At 53.3% G+C, this 18,936-nt stretch overlaps 2 protein-coding genes across 2 annotated transcripts; both read right to left on the reverse strand.

Annotated features, from left to right (window-relative positions):
- Positions 1-694: 694 nt before the first annotated feature.
- LOC135186869 (small ubiquitin-related modifier 3) lies at positions 695-5,799 on the reverse strand. The gene is made up of 4 exons (XM_064165017.1): positions 5,707-5,799; positions 5,179-5,307; positions 3,065-3,136; positions 695-2,048 (listed from the first exon to the last, which is right to left on the reverse strand). The coding sequence occupies exons 1-4, from the start codon at positions 5,725-5,727 to the stop codon at positions 1,986-1,988; spliced, it is 285 nt and encodes a 94-aa protein (XP_064021087.1). The 5' UTR covers positions 5,728-5,799; the 3' UTR covers positions 695-1,985.
- Positions 5,800-7,330: 1,531 nt separating this feature from the next.
- On the reverse strand, positions 7,331-18,112 carry PTTG1IP (PTTG1 interacting protein). Its single transcript, XM_064165115.1, has 7 exons — positions 17,872-18,112; positions 15,230-15,282; positions 13,556-13,664; positions 10,097-10,202; positions 9,925-9,990; positions 9,535-9,581; positions 7,331-8,119 (listed from the first exon to the last, which is right to left on the reverse strand). Exons 1-7 carry the CDS (start codon positions 17,945-17,947, stop codon positions 8,076-8,078), a joined length of 501 nt encoding a protein of 166 aa, XP_064021185.1. The 5' UTR covers positions 17,948-18,112; the 3' UTR covers positions 7,331-8,075.
- Positions 18,113-18,936: the final 824 nt, after the last annotated feature.

Genomic DNA, 18,936 nt, shown 5'->3' on the forward strand with positions numbered 1-18,936 from the left:
TTCTTGCAGGAAACCAATTTGTCCTTGTGTCCAAACTAAACTGCCCCTGCTGCAGCTTGAGTTCATTTCCTCTCCTTCTATTACCTGAAAGGAGGGAGAAGCGCCCACACCTCACTCCAAACTCCTTTCAGGTAGTTCAGAGAGCTGAGGTGACTGAGAACATTGGAGAAGAGGCTGAGAGGGGATCTTACTAACACCTATAAATATGAAGGTGCCAGGCTCTTTTCAGGGGTGCCCAATGATATGACAGGTCAAAGAACAATGGGTACTAGCTGGAACACAGGAAGTTTGACCTCAACGTGAGAACAAACTTCTTTGCTGTGAGTGCTGGAGCCCTGGGAGCGGGCTTCCCAGAGATGCTGTGGTCTCCTCCTCAAGAGACTTTCAAAACTCACTCAGGTGTGTTCCTGTGTGATCTGCTCTAGGTGATATGGTTTTGGCAGTGGGGCTAGACATGATTCCCAGAGGGCCCTTCAACCCCTAACATTTAGTGATTCTGTGTAGCAAACACCCCTAGGGAGGGTGAGTAGTGCTGCAGAAACCTCCCCAAAGGATTTAGTCCGGGCCATGTCCCTTTGCTACCTGGAGTCTCAAAGGTGTGGTAGGAGTACTGCTGTGCACACCTACCTTGCAGGCAGGACAGGGCAAAGCCAAGGCAAGGGCAGCATGGTCACAGGAAGCACAAGGCAGCAGACAGAGTACCAAACTATATTTACTGTATACAATAGTAAAGGACAACAAAGAAATGTACAAATCAGTGAACAAACAGTTGAGATCCACGGGAAAATTAAGAAGAAAAGAAGAGCTTTTCCAGCAAGATTTCCAGCTCTAACATGGTCAAAGGGGTCAGGTAAATATAAAAGGCAGGTAATGATCCCAGGGAACAGCAGTGGGCAACCTATCAAGGGACAACAGGGTGGCCTTTGTAAAAATCCATCTGGAACAACCACCTCACTTTGCATGGAGCTCAAACTCGTCACACCAACACGTTTACAATTCAGAAGGTTTTGGAAGGCAGTAGAGCAGATCATTGCTTTTTTGAACACAGTTATGCTCACACATGATCTTTCCTTGCTCATCAAGTTCTCAACCTCATTTATCCTGTTTATCAAAAACAAGCATTAAAGAGGATGTACAGCTAAGAAATAGAAGAAAGGTGACAGATTCTGCTTGGCATTCAACCCAACAGCTGAAGTTGCAGTGGTAGGTTTCTCTTTGTAAGCCTGCACAACAAAAAATACTGCTGCTCTACCACAAGCACTAGTTTTTGGACCAGCTGATTTGCCAACTCCATTCCTGACAATAATTAAGGACAAACCTCATTTCAGCATTAAAAAAAACACACATGTATTTCAGACTTTATCATAATATGACAAAGCACACTGAAATCTGCAATGTTTTAACCTAAAAATCTACTCTACTGTATTGCCAAGTACCAGCCTTGTGTCATAGGCTTCGTGCTTCTGAAGGAGCCTGAAAACTTCAAATTAGCATCTCTCTTTCTTCTCTTAGGCATCTCTTAAGAGGAAACTTTTGCACTCACAACTTGAATGAAAACATTATGAATTATTTACACGATTGGAATTAAAGAGAGGGACAAGACCAATAAAAGCCAGGAATGAACACTTCATGTCCTAACACATGGATGAAAGTTTAGGCCACAGGTTTAAAGTAAGAAAAAAAGGAAGAGAGAAAAACCCCAAAAAAGGTAACAGCAGAGAGACAATGCATATTACTTAATCTGAACTTAAATCAAATTGGCCCAATTTAAGATATAGATTAATCCCTGCAGATACTGTTTTGACTTGCACACGCAGTACGTCAAAGACAACATACAATTTTGGTAAATGTCCTCTAAAGTTTAGAAGAATCCTGTGTGATTGGCATGTTCATTTCTCTTCTGTTTATCAGCAAATCGAAGGACAGATGAGAGTGAGGTGTGATGAGGATCTTTAAAACTCCTCTTCTCAAAAGGACGGCATGTCTTAACACACTCCACCTGTCTGCTGCTGGAACACGTCGATAGTATCTTCATCCTCCATCTCCAGCTGTTAAAAGCAGGATGGAAAATACAAGGCTTGACACACACAACCTCATGGTTACAAAAGCACTTAGCTCTCTACTCCTGATCACTGCCAATAATACAGCACTGAAGGTATAGATCTCACTGATCTACATGAAGAACATTCCACTAGTCACTCCAGAGCAGGCACCTCACTGCCTCTCCCCTCAGAGTGCGTCAAGCATCAAGGCTGGTTTCAGAGGCATGCCTGTCAGTCAGGCCACACCTTGAGTACTGTGTCCAGTTCTGGGCCCCTCAATTCAAGAGAGATGTTGAGGTGCTGGAAGGTGTCCAGAGAAGGGCAACAAAGCTGGTGAAGGGCCTGGAACACAAACTCTATGAGGAGGCTGAGGGAGCTGGGGGTGTGCAGCCTGCAGAAGAGGAGGCTCAGGGCTGACCTCACTGCTGTCTACAACTACCTGGAAGGACATTGTAGCCAGGTGGGGGGTGGCCTCTTCTCCCAGGCAACCACCAACAGAACAAGGGGACACAGTCTCAAGTTGTGCCGGGGTAGGTATAGGCTGGATGTTAGGAGGAAGTTGTTGGCAGAGAGAGTGATTGGCATTGGAATGGGCTGCCCAGGGAGGTAGTGGAGGCACCGTCCCTTGAGGTCTTCAAGAAAAGACTGGATGAGGCACTCGGTGCCATGGTCTAGTTGACTGGATAGGGCTGGGTGCTAGGTTGGACTGGATGATCTTGGAGGTCTCTTCCAATCTGTTTGATTCTATGAAATGATTCTATGCTCAGCAATTGTGTGTCTTCCATAACAAATCACCCAGCCAAGCATCTCCTCTGTTCCTTCTCTCAAGTCAGGCCAAGAAATTTTCTTTCCCCCTCTGAACAGTGAAAACATTCAAGGGGAAAAAAAAATCTCACCTGAAATGCATTTGAAACATGCTAAACTTTGAGTAGTTTCAGTCATTTTGATTTCAAACCTCTTTGATCTGCAAGCAGACATCAAAATATTTGTATAGCAATATCCAGGAAAAGTACTTTTCATACCTGTGCAGGCGTGTCTGTTTCACTAATGGGCTGTCCATCAAATCTGAATCTAATCTGCCTCATCGACAAGCCCTGCAAGTTTAAAGTAATTCATATGAGAAACCACACTTTTGTTGCTGAATCCAAACAAAACATTTACAGATTTACTGTCAGAACAAATATTAACAGAATTAAGACTCAAAAGATTCAACAAGACAGGAAACTGAGAACATCCATCTTGTTCTACAAAATGAGGAAGGGTAGCTGTTGAAGAAACATCCTGCAGCAAGGATTCTACAGAGAACCACACCTGGTTCTGACTCTGCTCTGCAGGGTACAACTATCAAAAGTTAACTGACAAAGGGAACTGAAGAGAAGATGGATCAGTCCACCCTCCCCAAAAGCCTCAGAAGACATGACAGGGAGGAGCAGCAATTGTTTCTCACACAGTTACACAGAGGGAACAGCTCCTTAGGTTGACTCAAAGTAAAACATTCTATAAAAGACTGAAAACACTCATAGTTAAGACAAGGTTTCACTCATGCCAGGCACCTGCTCTCAGTTCTAGTTATTTTCTGATGAATAATGGACCTCATAAAGAAGACTGTAGTTAGATAATGCTTAGAGTCAATGATCTTCATTTTTTTCCAACCAAAATGATCTTGTGATTCCGTGACTGAGGAAAAACACTTACAGAACTTAGTGCAGATTTTTGCTTGCAATTTAATTAGAAAGGGTCTAAAGTCTAATGTAAATTACTAAGGCCTTTAAAACCCAAGCTGAATTCAGACTGCATCCTGGTTTGACAGTGTATAGTCACACAATGCAGTCTTTATTCCCTGGCTCGGGGATCAAGATCTTGCTTTGCCCTCTCAAATCCTCCAAAATCCCTGTGCGAGTCAGACTTCCAGTCTATCTGAGAGAGCCACATGAACCCCCAAATTCCCTACACCTCTCTAAAGAGGTCTATAAACAAGGGAAAATGCTGGAACCTGAAATACTGTGTCCAGTTCTGGGCTCCCCACTTCCAGAGAGACAGAGATCTACCAGAGAGAGTCCAATGGAGGCTGCAGGGATGATGAAGGGACTGGAACATCTCTCCTATGAAGAAAAACTGAGAGACTTGGGGCTGTTTAGTCTGGAGAAGAGAAGGCTGAGAGGCAATCTTAGCAACGTCTCCAAGTATCTGAGGAGTGGGTACCAAGATGAAGGTGTCAGGCTCTTTTCAGAGGTGCTCAGTGACAGGACAAAGAACAAATATAGGCTGGAACACAGGAAATTCCACCTCAACATGTGAAGAAACTTCTTTATTGTGAGGGTGACAGAGCCTTGGAGCAGGCTGCCAAGAGAGGTTGTAGTGTCTCCTCTGGAGATTTTCAAACCCTCCTGGATGTGTCCCTGGGTCACCTGCCCTAGATAACCCTGCTTTGGCAGTGGGGTTTGACTCAGTATCTAGAGGTCTCTTAAAGGCCCTAGTATACTCCAATTTTTGGATCTGATGCCATTCACCTCCCCACTCTCTGCTCTATGCCACCTGACACAGGTGCTGAGGGTCTACAGGATGAGGACCTAGGGATAAAACTCTTCTTCTATTTAGCTCAGGGCAGCACTGAGGAATAGACTCTGATACAGAGGAGCCAGCCACCACCACTAGAATACAGCAGCATGAACAATGCAGTGGGCAACACCATACACATAAAGGGAACTGAAAACTCCAGAAGTCACAACAGAGAAGAATCTGGCCTGTGCAGTTACCCAACAGAAAACATCATCTCTACAAAACTAAGAAAGTTTTTAGAGATAACAGGACCGAGGGGTATGTGGCTACAATTTCAGAGTGAATAGGTCTCAGAGCCACGACCAGAACTCAAGGAGTTTTGGCAACGTTTTCATGGCACATTTTTAGAGCCCGAGGAGAGCCTGATGAGGAAGAGGCAGTTTTCAGGAACCAAAGACTCTTAAGAGCAGCCAGCATCCGTAGTGTTCACTCTCCTACATGCCTAGACATATACACCCAGGTCGCACTGGTAGTTTCAGCATTCCAGCGGTTTCCAGCACACCAAGAGCTGATAGTCAGTGAGAGCAGCGAGCGGCGGCCCTCACGGCAGCGGGAGGGCCCGCAGCACCGTGCCTACCTGCCGCTCACAGTAGGCCTTCATCAGCTTGCTCAGCGGGGTGTGCCGCTTGATTTTGAACTGAACCACAGAGCCGTCCTGCCCCGCTACTTTCAGGTTGATGTGGTCGTTTTCCGTTTTCACACCTTCCTAGATAAAAAAGCGAGGAGGAAGTGGGTTCCGAGGGCAGCCGGCGGAACCGCGCTTCGAGCACGCCCCACGGCGCTGCCCGAACTAAACCCCGGCCCCACGGCTACCGCCACCCTCGAGGCGGGACGGAGATCGCACCGGAGCCAGAGACCACCACCTACGGCCTGTGGAGGCCAGGGAGACCCCTCGCCAGGAGGCGGCGGCCCAGGTCCCCGCGGGGCCTTCTCCTCCTCCCGCCGCACCCTGGCCCGGCCCACCCCGCCATCTTGGCCGCCGCACGCCGCCGACCGGGGCGGGGCCCCACCAGCAGCCCTGCCCCGGGACCCGGCGGGGGAGCCCCCTTTTCTCCCTTCCCGGGCTCGGTCGCGCCGCAGCAGCCCCGGCGCCGCCACGCCTCACCTTGGGCTTCTCCTCCGACATGGCGGCGGGGCCGGAGCAGGGGCGCCGCGCGCGCTGAGGGAGCGGCCCGCGCGCTGGGCTCGCGCCGCCGCCTGCCGCCCGCGAGAGCGCGCGCGCGCCTCAGCTCCGCCCCCCCGCCCGCCGCTCCGAGCGCCCATTGGCCGCACCGCTCCGGTCACGTGAGGGGCGGCGCCGCGGAGGCTCGGCGGGGGGAGGTGGCCGCGCGCGCAGCTCCTCGGGCGGCTCTGGGAGTGACGTCACGGGAGGCAGGAAGTGCTGGCGGCGAAGGGGCAGGGTCTGGCGGCGGGGCTGAGGGCCAGCAGGAGCCCGGGGAGACCGCACGGGGGCGCCCTGTGCCCGGCGCTTCGTCACCGCGGCCGGAGCCTCGCTGCGGGGCTGAGGGCCAGCAGGAGCCCGGGGGCACCGCACGGGGGCGCCCTGTGCCGGCGCTTCGTCACCGCGGCCGGAGCCTCGCTGCGGCGCTGAGGGCCAGCAGGAGCCCGGGGGGACCGCACGGGGGCGCCCTGTGCCCCGTGCTTCGTCACGGCGGCCGGAGCCTCGCTGCGGGGCTGAGGGCCAGCAGGAGCCCGGGGGGACCACACGGGGGCGCCCTGCGCCCCGTGCTTCGTCACCGCGGCCGGAGCCTCGCCGCGGGACGAGACGGTCCGGCCTCAGCACAGCCCGCGCCGAGCGGCGGCGTTTGCGGGGCTGCCGCCGAGGGGGAGCCGAGCAGCCCATAAAGCCTTCCAGCCCGCCGCGGCTTTATGGGCTGCAGGCCTTGGGCAGTCGAGACCGCTGGCTGGAGTCGGCTCCAGGTGTATCCCGGAGCATGAGCACCACGCTCAGGATGAAGGGGGAAGTGCGCGGAGGTGCGGGAAGCCTCTTGCAGAAGGCTCCTTCTCGCCCTGCTTTCTCTGCTCATCCCTTCCTGTCTGGTGTGACTGCCACAGGTTTTTTTGAGGCTGGGCGTACCGACACTGGAACCCGTTCGGCTGTTCCGTGAAACCCTTGTCCTGATCCCCCTTCCCTGCTGCGGTCATCTGGTGACAAAGCAACCGCTGTGCTTCAGCCCCAGATAGAGGCTAACCGCAGGCATGCCCACGGCACATGGCAGCTGGGGGCTCTGATCTGAGGCTATCCGGGAGCACAGCAATCACTGCCCAACCTGGCCCGGTGAAGAGTAGCTCCTGCATGCCGCAAAGCCACTTTCGGTCAAGTACAGGATCACCACAGAAGCACAGTTAGCTTCCGTCCTCCTTTCCCCACTCCGAGGTCCCTCCAGCAGGCAGCACAGCACAGGGCTCCCTCTGCCCAAATAGTATCCAGGAGCAGGAGCCTCCAGACTACCTCACTTAGGCAACGGCTCCGAGGAGTGCCAGGGTGCACAGGATGAGCTCTTGTAGAAAGACCCAGTGCCTTTCTAAGAGAGCAGCATTACTCCCAACACCCAGCTCTCCCTAACAACTGAACTTGTCCACCAACAGACTTCTCCTTCCAAGGCAGCAAGAGCTTGTGGTAGCCTTCAGCTACCCCATCAGGGCTAGCACCTCGTAACAGTGACAACTCCGCTGCTGCCAACCCACAATGGGTGTGGATGAACGAATTAAACTCTTTCAGACTAAGATAGTAATCAAATCAGTTTAATATCCAGTCAACATCTTGTAAATCCTACAGCACTGCTCTCAGCCATGGCCATCCAGCCCAGGAGACCACCTTTCCAGAAAAGCACAGAGAGGTAGGAAAGTTGGGGCATTTCCCCAGATTAGCTGCAAGTGAGAACATGCAGATGAGATCTTCCTCCTGGAGGCCTGAGATAACTAGAAACTTGTGCTTTTTGAAAGGAATGCTAGTGTGCCAGGGCAGCAACAGGCACCTGAAGTAACAGCCAAGGCCTCCTGCTGACCAACCAAATCAAGACCCTCGTGCTGGGTTTTGCTTATACCAAAAGAAAAAGGAAAGAAATGAGATGAGTGTGCAGAAGAGCCTGGCTGCGTGCTTGTGAAGCGTGTTTGGTGAGGCAGGAGCAAGAATGGTGCACAAGGTTGCTTTTGCCCATGGTCAGAGACAAGGGCTGTTACTTGCATTGCTTTGGAATGTTACCACTCCAGGGGTGGAGTGAGAAGAAATGTGTAATCCTCTGGTATTGCCATCACATCTTCCTGTACCAACAGAGTGAGAGCAAAGCTCTGGAGCAAACTGAGCATCTAGAATGTGGGCAATAGTGTCTCCAAGCACCTGGCTCATCTTTCTGTGGCAGCTGAAGCAGCAAGTGGCACCACGGTGGTCTCCTTGTGAGAGAGAAGGTGTGGGAGTCCTGCAGCTCTGTGGGAAGGCACTGTTGCTCACCAGGGTGGGCAGGTCTGGAGATGCTAATTCTCAAACTTTGCATAAGGGTTCTCTTCCTTGAACAGGCCTAGAAGAGAAGAGATTCATTCAGCAGCTGTCACAGCAGCCACAGCCAGCAAGAAATCTAGCTCTTTGTAACAATTGTCATTCATGCTTCAGCCAGCTGCCTGTCCTGCAGGCCTTCCAAAAGACCTGCTTTTTCTTGAGCCACACGTGCAGTCAGCACTTACACTCTGCACAAGATGCAGATCCATGAGGAAGCTCAACCTGATGGCAAACTCCTCTCCCAGGCAGTCCATATAAAGTCCAAGTACAGCAGCATAACTGATCTTTCAGAGAACCCTTTCTGCATGCTGTTGGACTGGACTTGGATGTAAAGAGTCCAGACCCAAATTAAAACTCTTCTTAGGCTTGCTCCTCTATCCACAGACTGGGACACAGCAAGGCAGGGTATGAGGCTGACATCTGGGCCAGTCACCTCTGTATCACTGTTGGCTTATTTCCCAGCCCAACACTTTTGAGTAGGAACAGCCAGAAAGGACAAGGTTGCAAACCCTGCCATCAGGCTGCACCTAGATAGAGCCTGGCATGGCAAGAGAGTCCTGGAATAGAGCTGTTCCACAAGCAGGTAGGTGCCTTCTCCACCAAGAGCTCCTTCAGGCACAACTTTGCCTGCTTTTCCTCCTCCAGAAGCCAGCACAGCTGCAAGCCCTTGGATCTCCTGCAGGAAACAGCTGCAGGCAAAAGAAGGGTTTCCAGCTTTCCCTACAGCCCTCCACAAAACTACAGACCACCACACTCAGTGTGCATGAGTCTGACTGCTCCTTGCCTCATGGCTACTCTGGGATTTCTCCCAGTAGCTCCAGTGAACAGAGAGGAGAGATCCCTGCAGTGGTTCCAAGTGCCAGGCTGCTGTCTCCTCAAGGAGGTCCCCACCTGCCCCAGGGCTGTAGGACTCACTTGAAGGACAGTCCAAGATCAGGAGTGAGGCTGTGTTCTCCCAGGACCTGAGGAGTGAGGTAGGTCCCAGGGCACCACTGCCAGCTCCAATTCTGCAGCCTCTCCCTGGGGGCTCCAGCCCAGGCCAGCTCCCCAGACATTCACTGGCCACAGAGCTACAAGACAGCCATGCCTAAAGGGCAGCAGCATTACACCTGGTGCTGTGTCCTCCAAACTCTGCTTCTGCCCTCTGGTCAAGCCACAGCAGCTTCTCCTATGTGATGAGTATGGAGGACACAGGTGCCAGGGAGTGTTTAGTACTTTTCTCTCCCCTGCCCAAGAGGGGCAGCAGCTGTGTGGGGTCACACACCATGACCCAAACATCTCTACGCTTGCTCCCAGAGGGCAGGAGAGCAATTCACTGAGACAGGGCAAGCAGAGACTGTTTTCCCTGCTTGTCAGGTGTCCTCTGCAGCTGTAACCACAGCCAGGAGCAGTTCCTGAGGCTGCTCCATCTAAAGCTTGGTGTGACCAGCACCTTACCGTATTTCCTTCGGATTTCATCGTGCCGCGATTTCATCTCCGCTCTCCTGCGGGAAGCAAAACAGACCTGAGTCAGTGAGTGGCAATACAAAAACAAGTCTGGAGCTCCAGGCTGTCAGCTTTGCTCAGCCCCTCACCACCCACCTCCTGAAGGTAATGGGAACCACAAAAGGTCAGATACACAGCACCGTTGCGATGCTGCACCCATGAATCACCTCAGAGAGGTGTTGCTTGTGAGGTTTACTCTCGAGCTAGGGCTGAAGCAGTCAGTGACTGCATGTGCCGAGCCCCACATCCCTCTTGATGTCACACCTGATGGTACAGACAGGAGCCCAGTTATCCTGAAGCCTGAGGCAGTGGCTGTTTGACAGGGCAGCAGGGGCACCTCACCTCTCCTCCTGCCGCACTCGTCTCCTCTCCCGCTCCCGGGCCGCTCTCTCGTCATCCTTGTCTGGCCTGGCAGACAGAAGAACTGTTAGCAGAGCCCAGCACTCAGCTTGGCACCAGCATGTGGCTGCAGATGAGCTGCCTCCAGAGAAAAGGGAACCTCTCTGATACTTGCTTTTTGCTCTTCTTCTTACAACAGCAACAGCAGCAGCAGACCCCCAAGGTGATAAGGATTGTTCCTCCCACCACAGACATGGCAATGATCAGGGCTTCAAAGTTCACTGGAGGATTTGACAAAACACATTTAGGACACAAATCCATGGCTGTCTGGCAACACAATATTTGCAAGCATTTGGCTGCTGTCAACAGCAGCTTCAGCTATTGGACTAGGACCATGCATAGCAGCCTGGGGAGGCAAGATAGACATGGTTATCTCTGGGTATGCCAAGCGCTGGCACCAGCACGTACACACCAACTGAGTGCATGGAGCTGTTACCTACAGCACTCACTCACTGGCTATGAAGAAAGCCAAGAACAAACGTACTCAGGTCAAACTCCTCCAGCAAAGCTGCCTTGATCACTAATCCTGGTGAACAGTAACCCAACAAAGGGAAAAAAACACCCTGGAGGCTTTAGCACTGAGCAGCAGCCTCCAACAGACAGGCCATGGCTGGGCACTGGAGTTACTACTCGCAGGAGCTAGCCTCAAAAGTCATCTAAGATGAGATGACTGTACTGGGGACACTTACAGGTGTCTGAAGTCCTTGGACAAGATGAGATCTGTTGGAATTTGTTTGCTTGGGGCCAGCAGTGCTGCTAAAGCAACTGAAGGCAAAGGGCTGCTTCGTGAACCCCACCCAGGGCTTAGGGGATCTGCTTGCTCATGCACAGCATCAAATCCATTAGGACACAATGGTGAAGCAGCAGCCTTGAGCTCTGGTTGGCAAACATCTTACTCAGCTCCTGTGGAGATACCAGCAGAGAAGCCAGCCAAGAGACACCACCTGAAATCATCTGCAAAGAGGGGGCTGTTTCAAGTGTGATTCAGACTGCTCAGGGACTTGGGCAAGTGGAAACACTGTTCAGGAGCCACTCCACACACAGCTGCCACATTCCAGATACGTTTCCTAGTGCTCCTGAGGCTGCTTCTCATCTCCATGCAGCTCAAGCTGTGAGCCCAGGGGAAAGCCTGAGCACTGCACCTGGTGCATTTCAAGACGTTTCAAAAGATGACTTCCTGTCCCCTCACTGCAGTAGCAGGCTGAGCTGCCTCCACCACTGCACTTGCTCTCAAAGCCTCCAGCTGTCCCAGTGAAGAGTTTAATTGCTGCCAACCACTGTGCCACCTAACACAGCCCTTATCCACGCTACCATGACAAGCATGATGCAAGGGATGTGGTTCCAGATAACAGCTGAGAAAGAGGCACTTGCATTTGTCCTCACTGGTGTGCTCATGCAGTCTCTCCAGCAGCAGGGAGGCCTGCAGGTCTGTACCCCAGGAAGGCTTTGAGAAAGGTGGCATTTGAGACTTGCTGTCTATGGCACTGTCTTGCCTCACAGCAGTGAGAAGCTTTTGCTGGCTGCACTGTGGCAGACCCACACAAGCTCGCAGGGAAGAGCCCAAAAGCCAAGGATCAGAAGTCAGCCCAGTGAGGATGAGAAAACCCCAAAAGGCTCTTCAGCTCAGAAGGGAATTTCTCCACCAGCATGCCTCTGTTGGTGTGTCTGAAACCCTGGCTGTTAGGGTGAGTCTGGGGTTCAGATCACCCCTTCCCAGAGAGGTCAGTGGCAGAATATTGGGCACTCCTCCAGCTGATCACAGAATGGTTTCAAAAGAACCTCCACAGGTCATCTAGGCCTACCCTCCCTGTAGTGAGCAGGGACATCCTCCACTAGATCAGGTTACTCAGAGCCTTGTCAACCCTCACCTTGAGTATCTGCAGGGACGGGGCCTCAACTACTTCACTGGACAACCTGTTCTAGTCTTCTACCACCCTCGTGGTAAAGAATTTGCTCCTAACATCCAACCTTAATCTGCTCTAATTTCAAACCATTGTCCCTCACCCTACTCCTACAGGCCTTTGGGAACAGTCTCCCTATAGCCTTCCCATAAGCCTCTTTCAGGTACTAGAAGGTTGCTATTAGGCCTCCCCAGAGTCCTCCCTTCTCCAGGCTGAGCAGCCCCAGCTCCCTTAGCCTGTCCTTGCAGGAGAGGTGCTCCAGACCCACAATCATCAGATGATAAAGTCACACACACTGAGAAGAGGAGACTCATTGAAGAGCTGACCTTCCATAGGGCTAACCTCTGGAGCAAGTTTTACTGGTGAAAGAATGTGAGCTTATATAATGGAACCTTTTGTGCAGCTACTCACAGAAAAACTAGAATTTCAAGGTCTTACTCAAACCTCAGAGAAGCATATTGTTATGCTTACAAAGAGGAGATTCTTCCTCCACAAGGTATGAAATCAGTTTTAACTTTCCAGTGGGCAGGAAACAGAGCTCAGCCTCAAGCACTACAAATGAGAGGCAACCAAAATTCAAGTTCACTCTCAAGAGGACAGAAAAGAGAAGCCAAGCCCCAGCTTGCTTCCTAGATTCTCCAGACCCCAACAGCCAAGTCCAGCAGCTGTCAGTCATGAAAAGCTTCCAGAGGTGACCTGGCTACAGCACAGCTTATGCAGGACTAGTTTCTCAGGAGGGTAAAAGCTGAGTATGACCACAGCACACTCAGCACTAGAAGCCCACACAAGCCTCCAGAAAAGTCACATCACTTCTGGTTCCAGGAGTCCTTTTGAATTTTCAGAGCCTGTCTGTGACAGCAGCCACACTGCTAAAGGTGAAGAGCCAGCAGCTGTGCAAGGAACAATGCAGAGGGTGCAGAGAAAAGGGCTGCCAAAGAGTCAGCCTCTGGTGTGCAGACTTTTAGCACCAGAAAGCATTGCATGGGCAGCTGCCCAGAGAGCACCTTTGACTCTTGTTGCTAGGCACTAGCCACGTCTGGAAGCCTCAATCACACCAAGGCACAAGAATCATGTTTAGATCAGCTAAAGCCCCACAAATCCTCCTTGCCAGAAGGCAGACTGCTCACACGCTGCTTCCTCACCCACGCTTCAGGAAGCATGGAGAACCCTGATTGACTTCAGCCTGTAACTGCTAAACCAGCAACAAGAAAGGGAGGCAAGGGAAGCCTCCCAGTACCAGCAGCAAGAGCAGCAGCCAGTGCTGTTTATCGAGCATTAAGGGCAGTCTTAGAATCATAGAGTGCAGGGGTTGTTAAGGACCTCTAGAGATCAAGTCCAACCCCACTGCCAAAGCAGGGTCACCTAGGGCAGGTCACACAGCAACATGTCCAGGTGGATTTTGAAAGTCTCCAGAGGAGGAGACTCCACAACCTCCCTGGGCAGCCTGCTCCAGGGCTCCAGTACTCTCACAACAAAGACATTTCTCCTCATGCTGAGGCAGAACTTCTGTGTTCCAGCTTACACCCACTGTTTCTTGTCCCATCACTGGGCACCACTGAAAAGAGCCTGGCACCTTCATCTTGACACCCACCCCTCAGATGTTTATAGATGGTAGTAAGATGCCCTCTCAAGACTAAACAGCCTCAGCCATGGCTCAAGCATCATCCACTTACCCCAGCAGACTCCCCAGCGCGCAGAGCGGAGCTCACACAGGTCAGCCGGGGGGAGGACTCTTCGGACAGGGTACTCCACACACCTCCCATTGCTGGCACACCACAGGCACTGGGACACAGCAACCAGGCAGCAGAGTGTTACCAGTGCACAGCTGTGTTCTGCATTGTTAGCCACAGCAACTGGGCCACCATGGCCTGTTCCCATGGGCCAGGTACCACCCAGCAGCAAGAGGATGCTCAGGAGCAGCAGTTACATTCAGTGGTTGGGCACAATGATCACGAAGGTCTTCTCCAAGCAAAGTGATTCTGTCAGCATGGGCTGCAGCAGGAGAGGCAGGCAAAGGGAGTGCAGATTCCCAGGGTGAGTAAAGATGCTGAAAAACCTTCTGGCCTGCATGATGGCAGTAACCACAAAATCCTTCATGCTTGTCCCACGCAGTGTTTTTGGGAGAAGGGTGGCTTTGAGACAAGCCACTCATGCATCTGATAAGCAGGATTGTGTGCCATCACTGGTTTGTCCCAGACACACTACCTGCAGCAACTCTGCACCCTCTTTTCCTGCCAATCACTAACACCAATGATGGGGTTGGTTTTGGTCAAACTGGTTCTGGCTATGTCAGTTACAAGATGTGACTCAAGCTCAAGTTTGCTGATATCAGAGATAAGGCAGCAGAAGCAAACAGGATCTGAGTATGCATCCCCATCCATCCAGTGCTACAGCACCTACTGGTGGAGGGGCAGCTTGACCAGCCAGTCCAGTCTTTTCAGCTCCTTCACACCACAGTGTCTCCCATCTCTGGAGGAGCTCAGCAGTTTCACCACTCAACTCTAAAAGCATAGAATCACAGAACTGTTTTGGTTGGAAAAGACCTCCAAGACCATCAAGTCCAGCCACCAAGATAATACCACCATGTCCATTAAAACATGTCCCTGTGTGCCATGTCCACACATTTCTTGATACCTCCAGGGATGATGACTCCAGCACCTCCCTGGGCAGCCTGTTCCAATGCCTGACCATTCTTGCAGGAAATAAGTTTTTCCTAATCTCCAACCTAAGCCTCCCCTGGCACAATTTCAGGCCCTTTCCTCTCATTCTATCACCTGATACTAGGGAGAGGAGACTGACACCCACCCGACTCCAACCTCCTTTCAGGCAGTTGTAGAGAGCAAAGGGGTCTCCTCTCAGCCTCCTCTTCTCCAGACAAATCAACCCCAGTTCCCTCAGCTACTCCTCACCAGACCTGTTCTCCAGACCCTTCATCAGCTTTGTTGCCCTTCACTGGGCATGCTCCAGCACCTCAACAGCTCCAGCACCTCAACATTCCTCTTGGAGTGAGAGCCCCAACACTGACCCCAGTACTCAAGGTGTGGCCACATTAGTGCTGAGTACAGTGGCACAATCAGTGCCCTGATCCTGCTGGCCACACTCCTGCTGATCCATCCCAGGATGCTGCTGACTTTCTCGGTCACAAAAGCTAAGCAGTTTCTAGCAACCTCTCCCCAGAGCACCAAGTGGTGTTTGTCAAGGGTGGTGGCATCTTCAGCACACTCAGGACAAGGATAGGGGATCATCTCCCCCTTCCAGGAGGGAAACTGCTCCCTACCAGCCCTGCAAAACTAATGCTGCGTTTTCAGGCATGACAAGGGGTTGGGATTTCTGCTGCTGCTACTCACCGTGACATTTTTCAGACACTCCTCACAGCTCCTGTTTGTATACTGGTGACAAGCTAGAGAAAAGAAAAAAAGACATCTCAGTACCTTGAAGAGCTTCTCAGTGGTTTACAGCTCCAGGCTCCTGCTGCTGTACACAGCTTTGCCTGCTGTGGGAGGTGGTCACTCATTCCAGACGAGTGGCAATGCCACATAATGCTGCTGCAAGAGCTGCCAGCCTTATACAGTGCCATGGCAGGAGGTCCAAATGGAAGTCATCTGCCTTGCCTGTGCTAACCTAAAGCCCTAAACTGTGAGTTCCAGACCCTGGGTCTTATTTCCCCAAAAGCCTAAGCATCTCCTGTGGCTGGAAGGCAGTCAGACAGCTGGGGGCCACTGTCTGGAGCGACCCTGCAAGGACCAGGACAAGCACCGGGCAGGTAGTGCAGTCTCATATAATCAGATAACAGAGCAGCTAAAGCAAACGAGTCTCAGACAAGGAAATTACTACCAGGAAAAGCAGCAGCAAAGGAGCACAGGGGGAGACATGCAGTTTCAGCTCCCACAGGGGCCCACACCCTCCTGCTGCACAAAGGCCATGTCCTGCCCCAGCCAATTCATCCAAACTCTTCTTCAGTAGGAAACCCCTCAGGTGACAGAAGCTGAACTCTGCACTCATGCTCAGAACCTGTTTCCACTCCTACTTGACAAGAAGACAACTGCTGCTCTATAGGCACACATGGCTCTTGGCACCAGTGTCACTGTGGACAATGGCATCCTCAGGGGATGCAGGTCAGCTGGGCAGGGGGAACAGATCAGGTCTGAATTCAGGAGAGGGTGGCCCAGCCCAGCTGCCTTCCTGGGGCTTGCCTGCAGCTCCTGGCAGTTTTAGTGCTTCAGAAAAAGTGTTCCTACAGGACACTTGCCTGCCACCTCACTGGTATGCTGCCCTAGAGTAGTATTGGCAGCCCTCGAGGATCAGCTCTTCAAACCTCACCCCTAAGAGTCCAAGCATCAGCCTGCTTGACTGGGGTTTAAAAAACCAATAAACAACCAGCACAAAACCCAAGCCACAAGACAACTTGCCTGACTACTTAGTACCTGGTGGAAGAAGGATCATTGCTTACTCAGGAAAGAATCACCCCAGAGGTGCTTGTTTTCCAGACTCCCAAGCAGCAGAGCTGGATTTCCTCTCCCCAGCTGGCAGCAACCCTCAGCTGTGACCCGCTGGCAGCAGTCACATGCTCTGCAGGGCTCTCCAAACAAGAGGGCAATTGATGACCATGGCTCAGATAAGGCTGTTTGCACACTGGCTGGGGAGCCAAGATTGCAGCTTTCAAACACTCTGGGAAGCTGCATCTTCCCCATTTCTCCTTGAAGCTAGGAAAGCACCACAGGACCTGTGCTGCCCCGAGACTGGGCAGCAGGCCACTAGCAGGCAAAAAGGAAGCCAGTGGTTATAACTCTGCTTTCCCTCAGGGTCTGCCTGCTCCTGGAAGCTTCAGCTGAGGTTCATCCTTCAACCCCTAAAGCCAAGGCCACCCTCTTGCAGCCATATTGACAACAGACCATTTCCAGGACCCCACAGCTCTTCAGGAGTGGGGGTTTGTCCCTATGCCAATCCCAGGAGACCTGCCTGCTCACATAGGACAGCACAGGAAGCATTGTAGTCCCTGGGGACGAAGGTGGGACAGGATTCTTGCTGCACTAGAATCCTGGATAATGCCTTTGCATGTGCTACAAAAGTGACCTGAATGGCCTGGGGTAGAGTGAGACAGTAAAACACAGGCTGGTCTTCTCTCTCCTCCCAGCTGGAGCCACCACACAGCCATCTGAGGCATGGCCATCACACGGAGAACAAGCGTCACCTGGAAGAGCAGGCAGACTTGGCACACCCTTGAAGGGGGCTGTCCCCACCCTGGGCTTGAGGTTCCTCTACCTGGTGCAGCAGCCACGGGGCTGTGCCACATCCTCTGCCCACCGAGGCGAAGCAGTCAGCCATCTGGTGCTCTCAACCTGGTTAAACGGCACCCACCTTCCCCCTGCCAGCCTCCCCAGTCCTGAAGGAGGACTTCCTCCAAAGGGCCATCAGTGGGGACCTGGCTGCCCAGAGAGTCCTTCTTTGTGCCCAGGACAGGTACCAAATCCTGCCAAGGCCCAGCTGAGCCACCAGGGTCACTAAGCTCAGCTGTGCCGCAGGGGCAGCTGGCACAGCACCAGGGCTGCTCTCCAGCACCCCATCTTTCAGAGCTCTGCGGGACCTGCTGGTGCCCCACGGCACATGGCATCGCGTTCTGCGGCGCTCTCAGCAAGGAAGGGACTTCTTGCCCCGGCCCCCACTGCCTGTCCCCTCCCCAGCGGCCACCTCCACCCAGCACACTCTCGGTACGCAGCCCACGGGGCCACAGCCTACTCCGGGCTGCTTCGCACCCCTGGCGCCCCTCAGAGGGGAGTCGAAAGGAGCCGCAGAGCCCCGAGTTTTGCTGCCGAGCCTCGTCTCCGTGCCCACGGTGCCCGTGGGCAGATGCACGCAGCTGCGCCGGGAGAGCCGGGCTCAGAGCCCACAGGCCCGAGGGGCAAGGGGGCACAAGGGGGTGCCACTGCGCCGGGCAGGGGGCGCCGGGGGAGCCCCTCAGCACCGAGCCCGGCGCCGAGGCCGCGCTTACCTCCCGCCACGTCCTGCGCGGCGGCGGGGAGCAGAGCCAGGGCCAGAGCGGCGCAGAGCCGGAGCACCGCGGCCATGGCGAAGGCAGGCAGGCCGAGGCCGGAGCCGGGAGGGGCCCCAGCCGCTGCCTATGTAGGGCCGAGCGCGGGGGCGGGCCGGGGGCGGCCCTGGGAGCGGACCGCGCGGAGCCGACGGCCGGACTCGGCTGGAGGAAGAGGAGGGAGTGTGCGGCCAGAGGCGGGCCGGTGGCTGGAGGGCCTCCCTGGGCAGCCGTCCCTCCCTGGGCAGCCGTCCCTCCCTGGGCAGCCGTGCCTCCCTGGGCAGCCGTCCGTCCCTCCCTGCCAGGGGCACGCTGCGCAGGCGGGACGGAGCCGCCCGGCGCCCCCCGCGCAGCCCGGCCGCAGGAGGCGGACAGGTTCCCGCGGCAGGAGCGGCGAGCGGCGGGGGCACGGCTGCAGCCCTCCGCGGTGAGATAGGGGCAGCCCTAAACGGAGCCCCTGCGCCCTCCCCACTGGAAGGGCTCTCGATCACTGCCACTGGCTGCCCAGGGAAGCGGTTGTATCCTCATCCCTGGAGGTGTTTGAAAGAGGCGGAGTTGTGATGCTGAGGGACATGGTTTAGTACCAGCCTTGGTCGAGTTAGAGGATGGATGGACTTTTTAAAGCCTTGGAACGGAAAGGATTCTGTGATTCTATGGTAATAGAGGTTGTTGATGTCTGTATTAGTTCTGGTGATACACTGTGATGTAACTGAGGTAGTGGAATGCCACTGGGGACTTGCATATTGTTCATGCTGAAGTAAAATGAACTGCAGGACAGTTTGGCTTCGGGAAGATGGACTTTGCTTCTGGGAAGCTTGAGCTGTCCCTGGAGAATAAAGGATACCTTGGGACAACCACAACAATGCCAGCATCCTGGCCCCCCCCGACACGTCTTTGAGACCCTGCCAGCACCATCTAGCGTGACAGATCAGTGACTCAAGCAAGACCGACGTCCAGGGATGTCTGGATCAATAGATGAGCAGCAAGAATCACAGAGTCATTTTGGTTGGAAAAGACTTTTAAGAT

Source organism: Pogoniulus pusillus, chromosome 26, assembly GCF_015220805.1.
Source record: "Pogoniulus pusillus isolate bPogPus1 chromosome 26, bPogPus1.pri, whole genome shotgun sequence".
Classification (NCBI taxonomy): Eukaryota; Metazoa; Chordata; class Aves; order Piciformes; family Lybiidae; genus Pogoniulus; species Pogoniulus pusillus.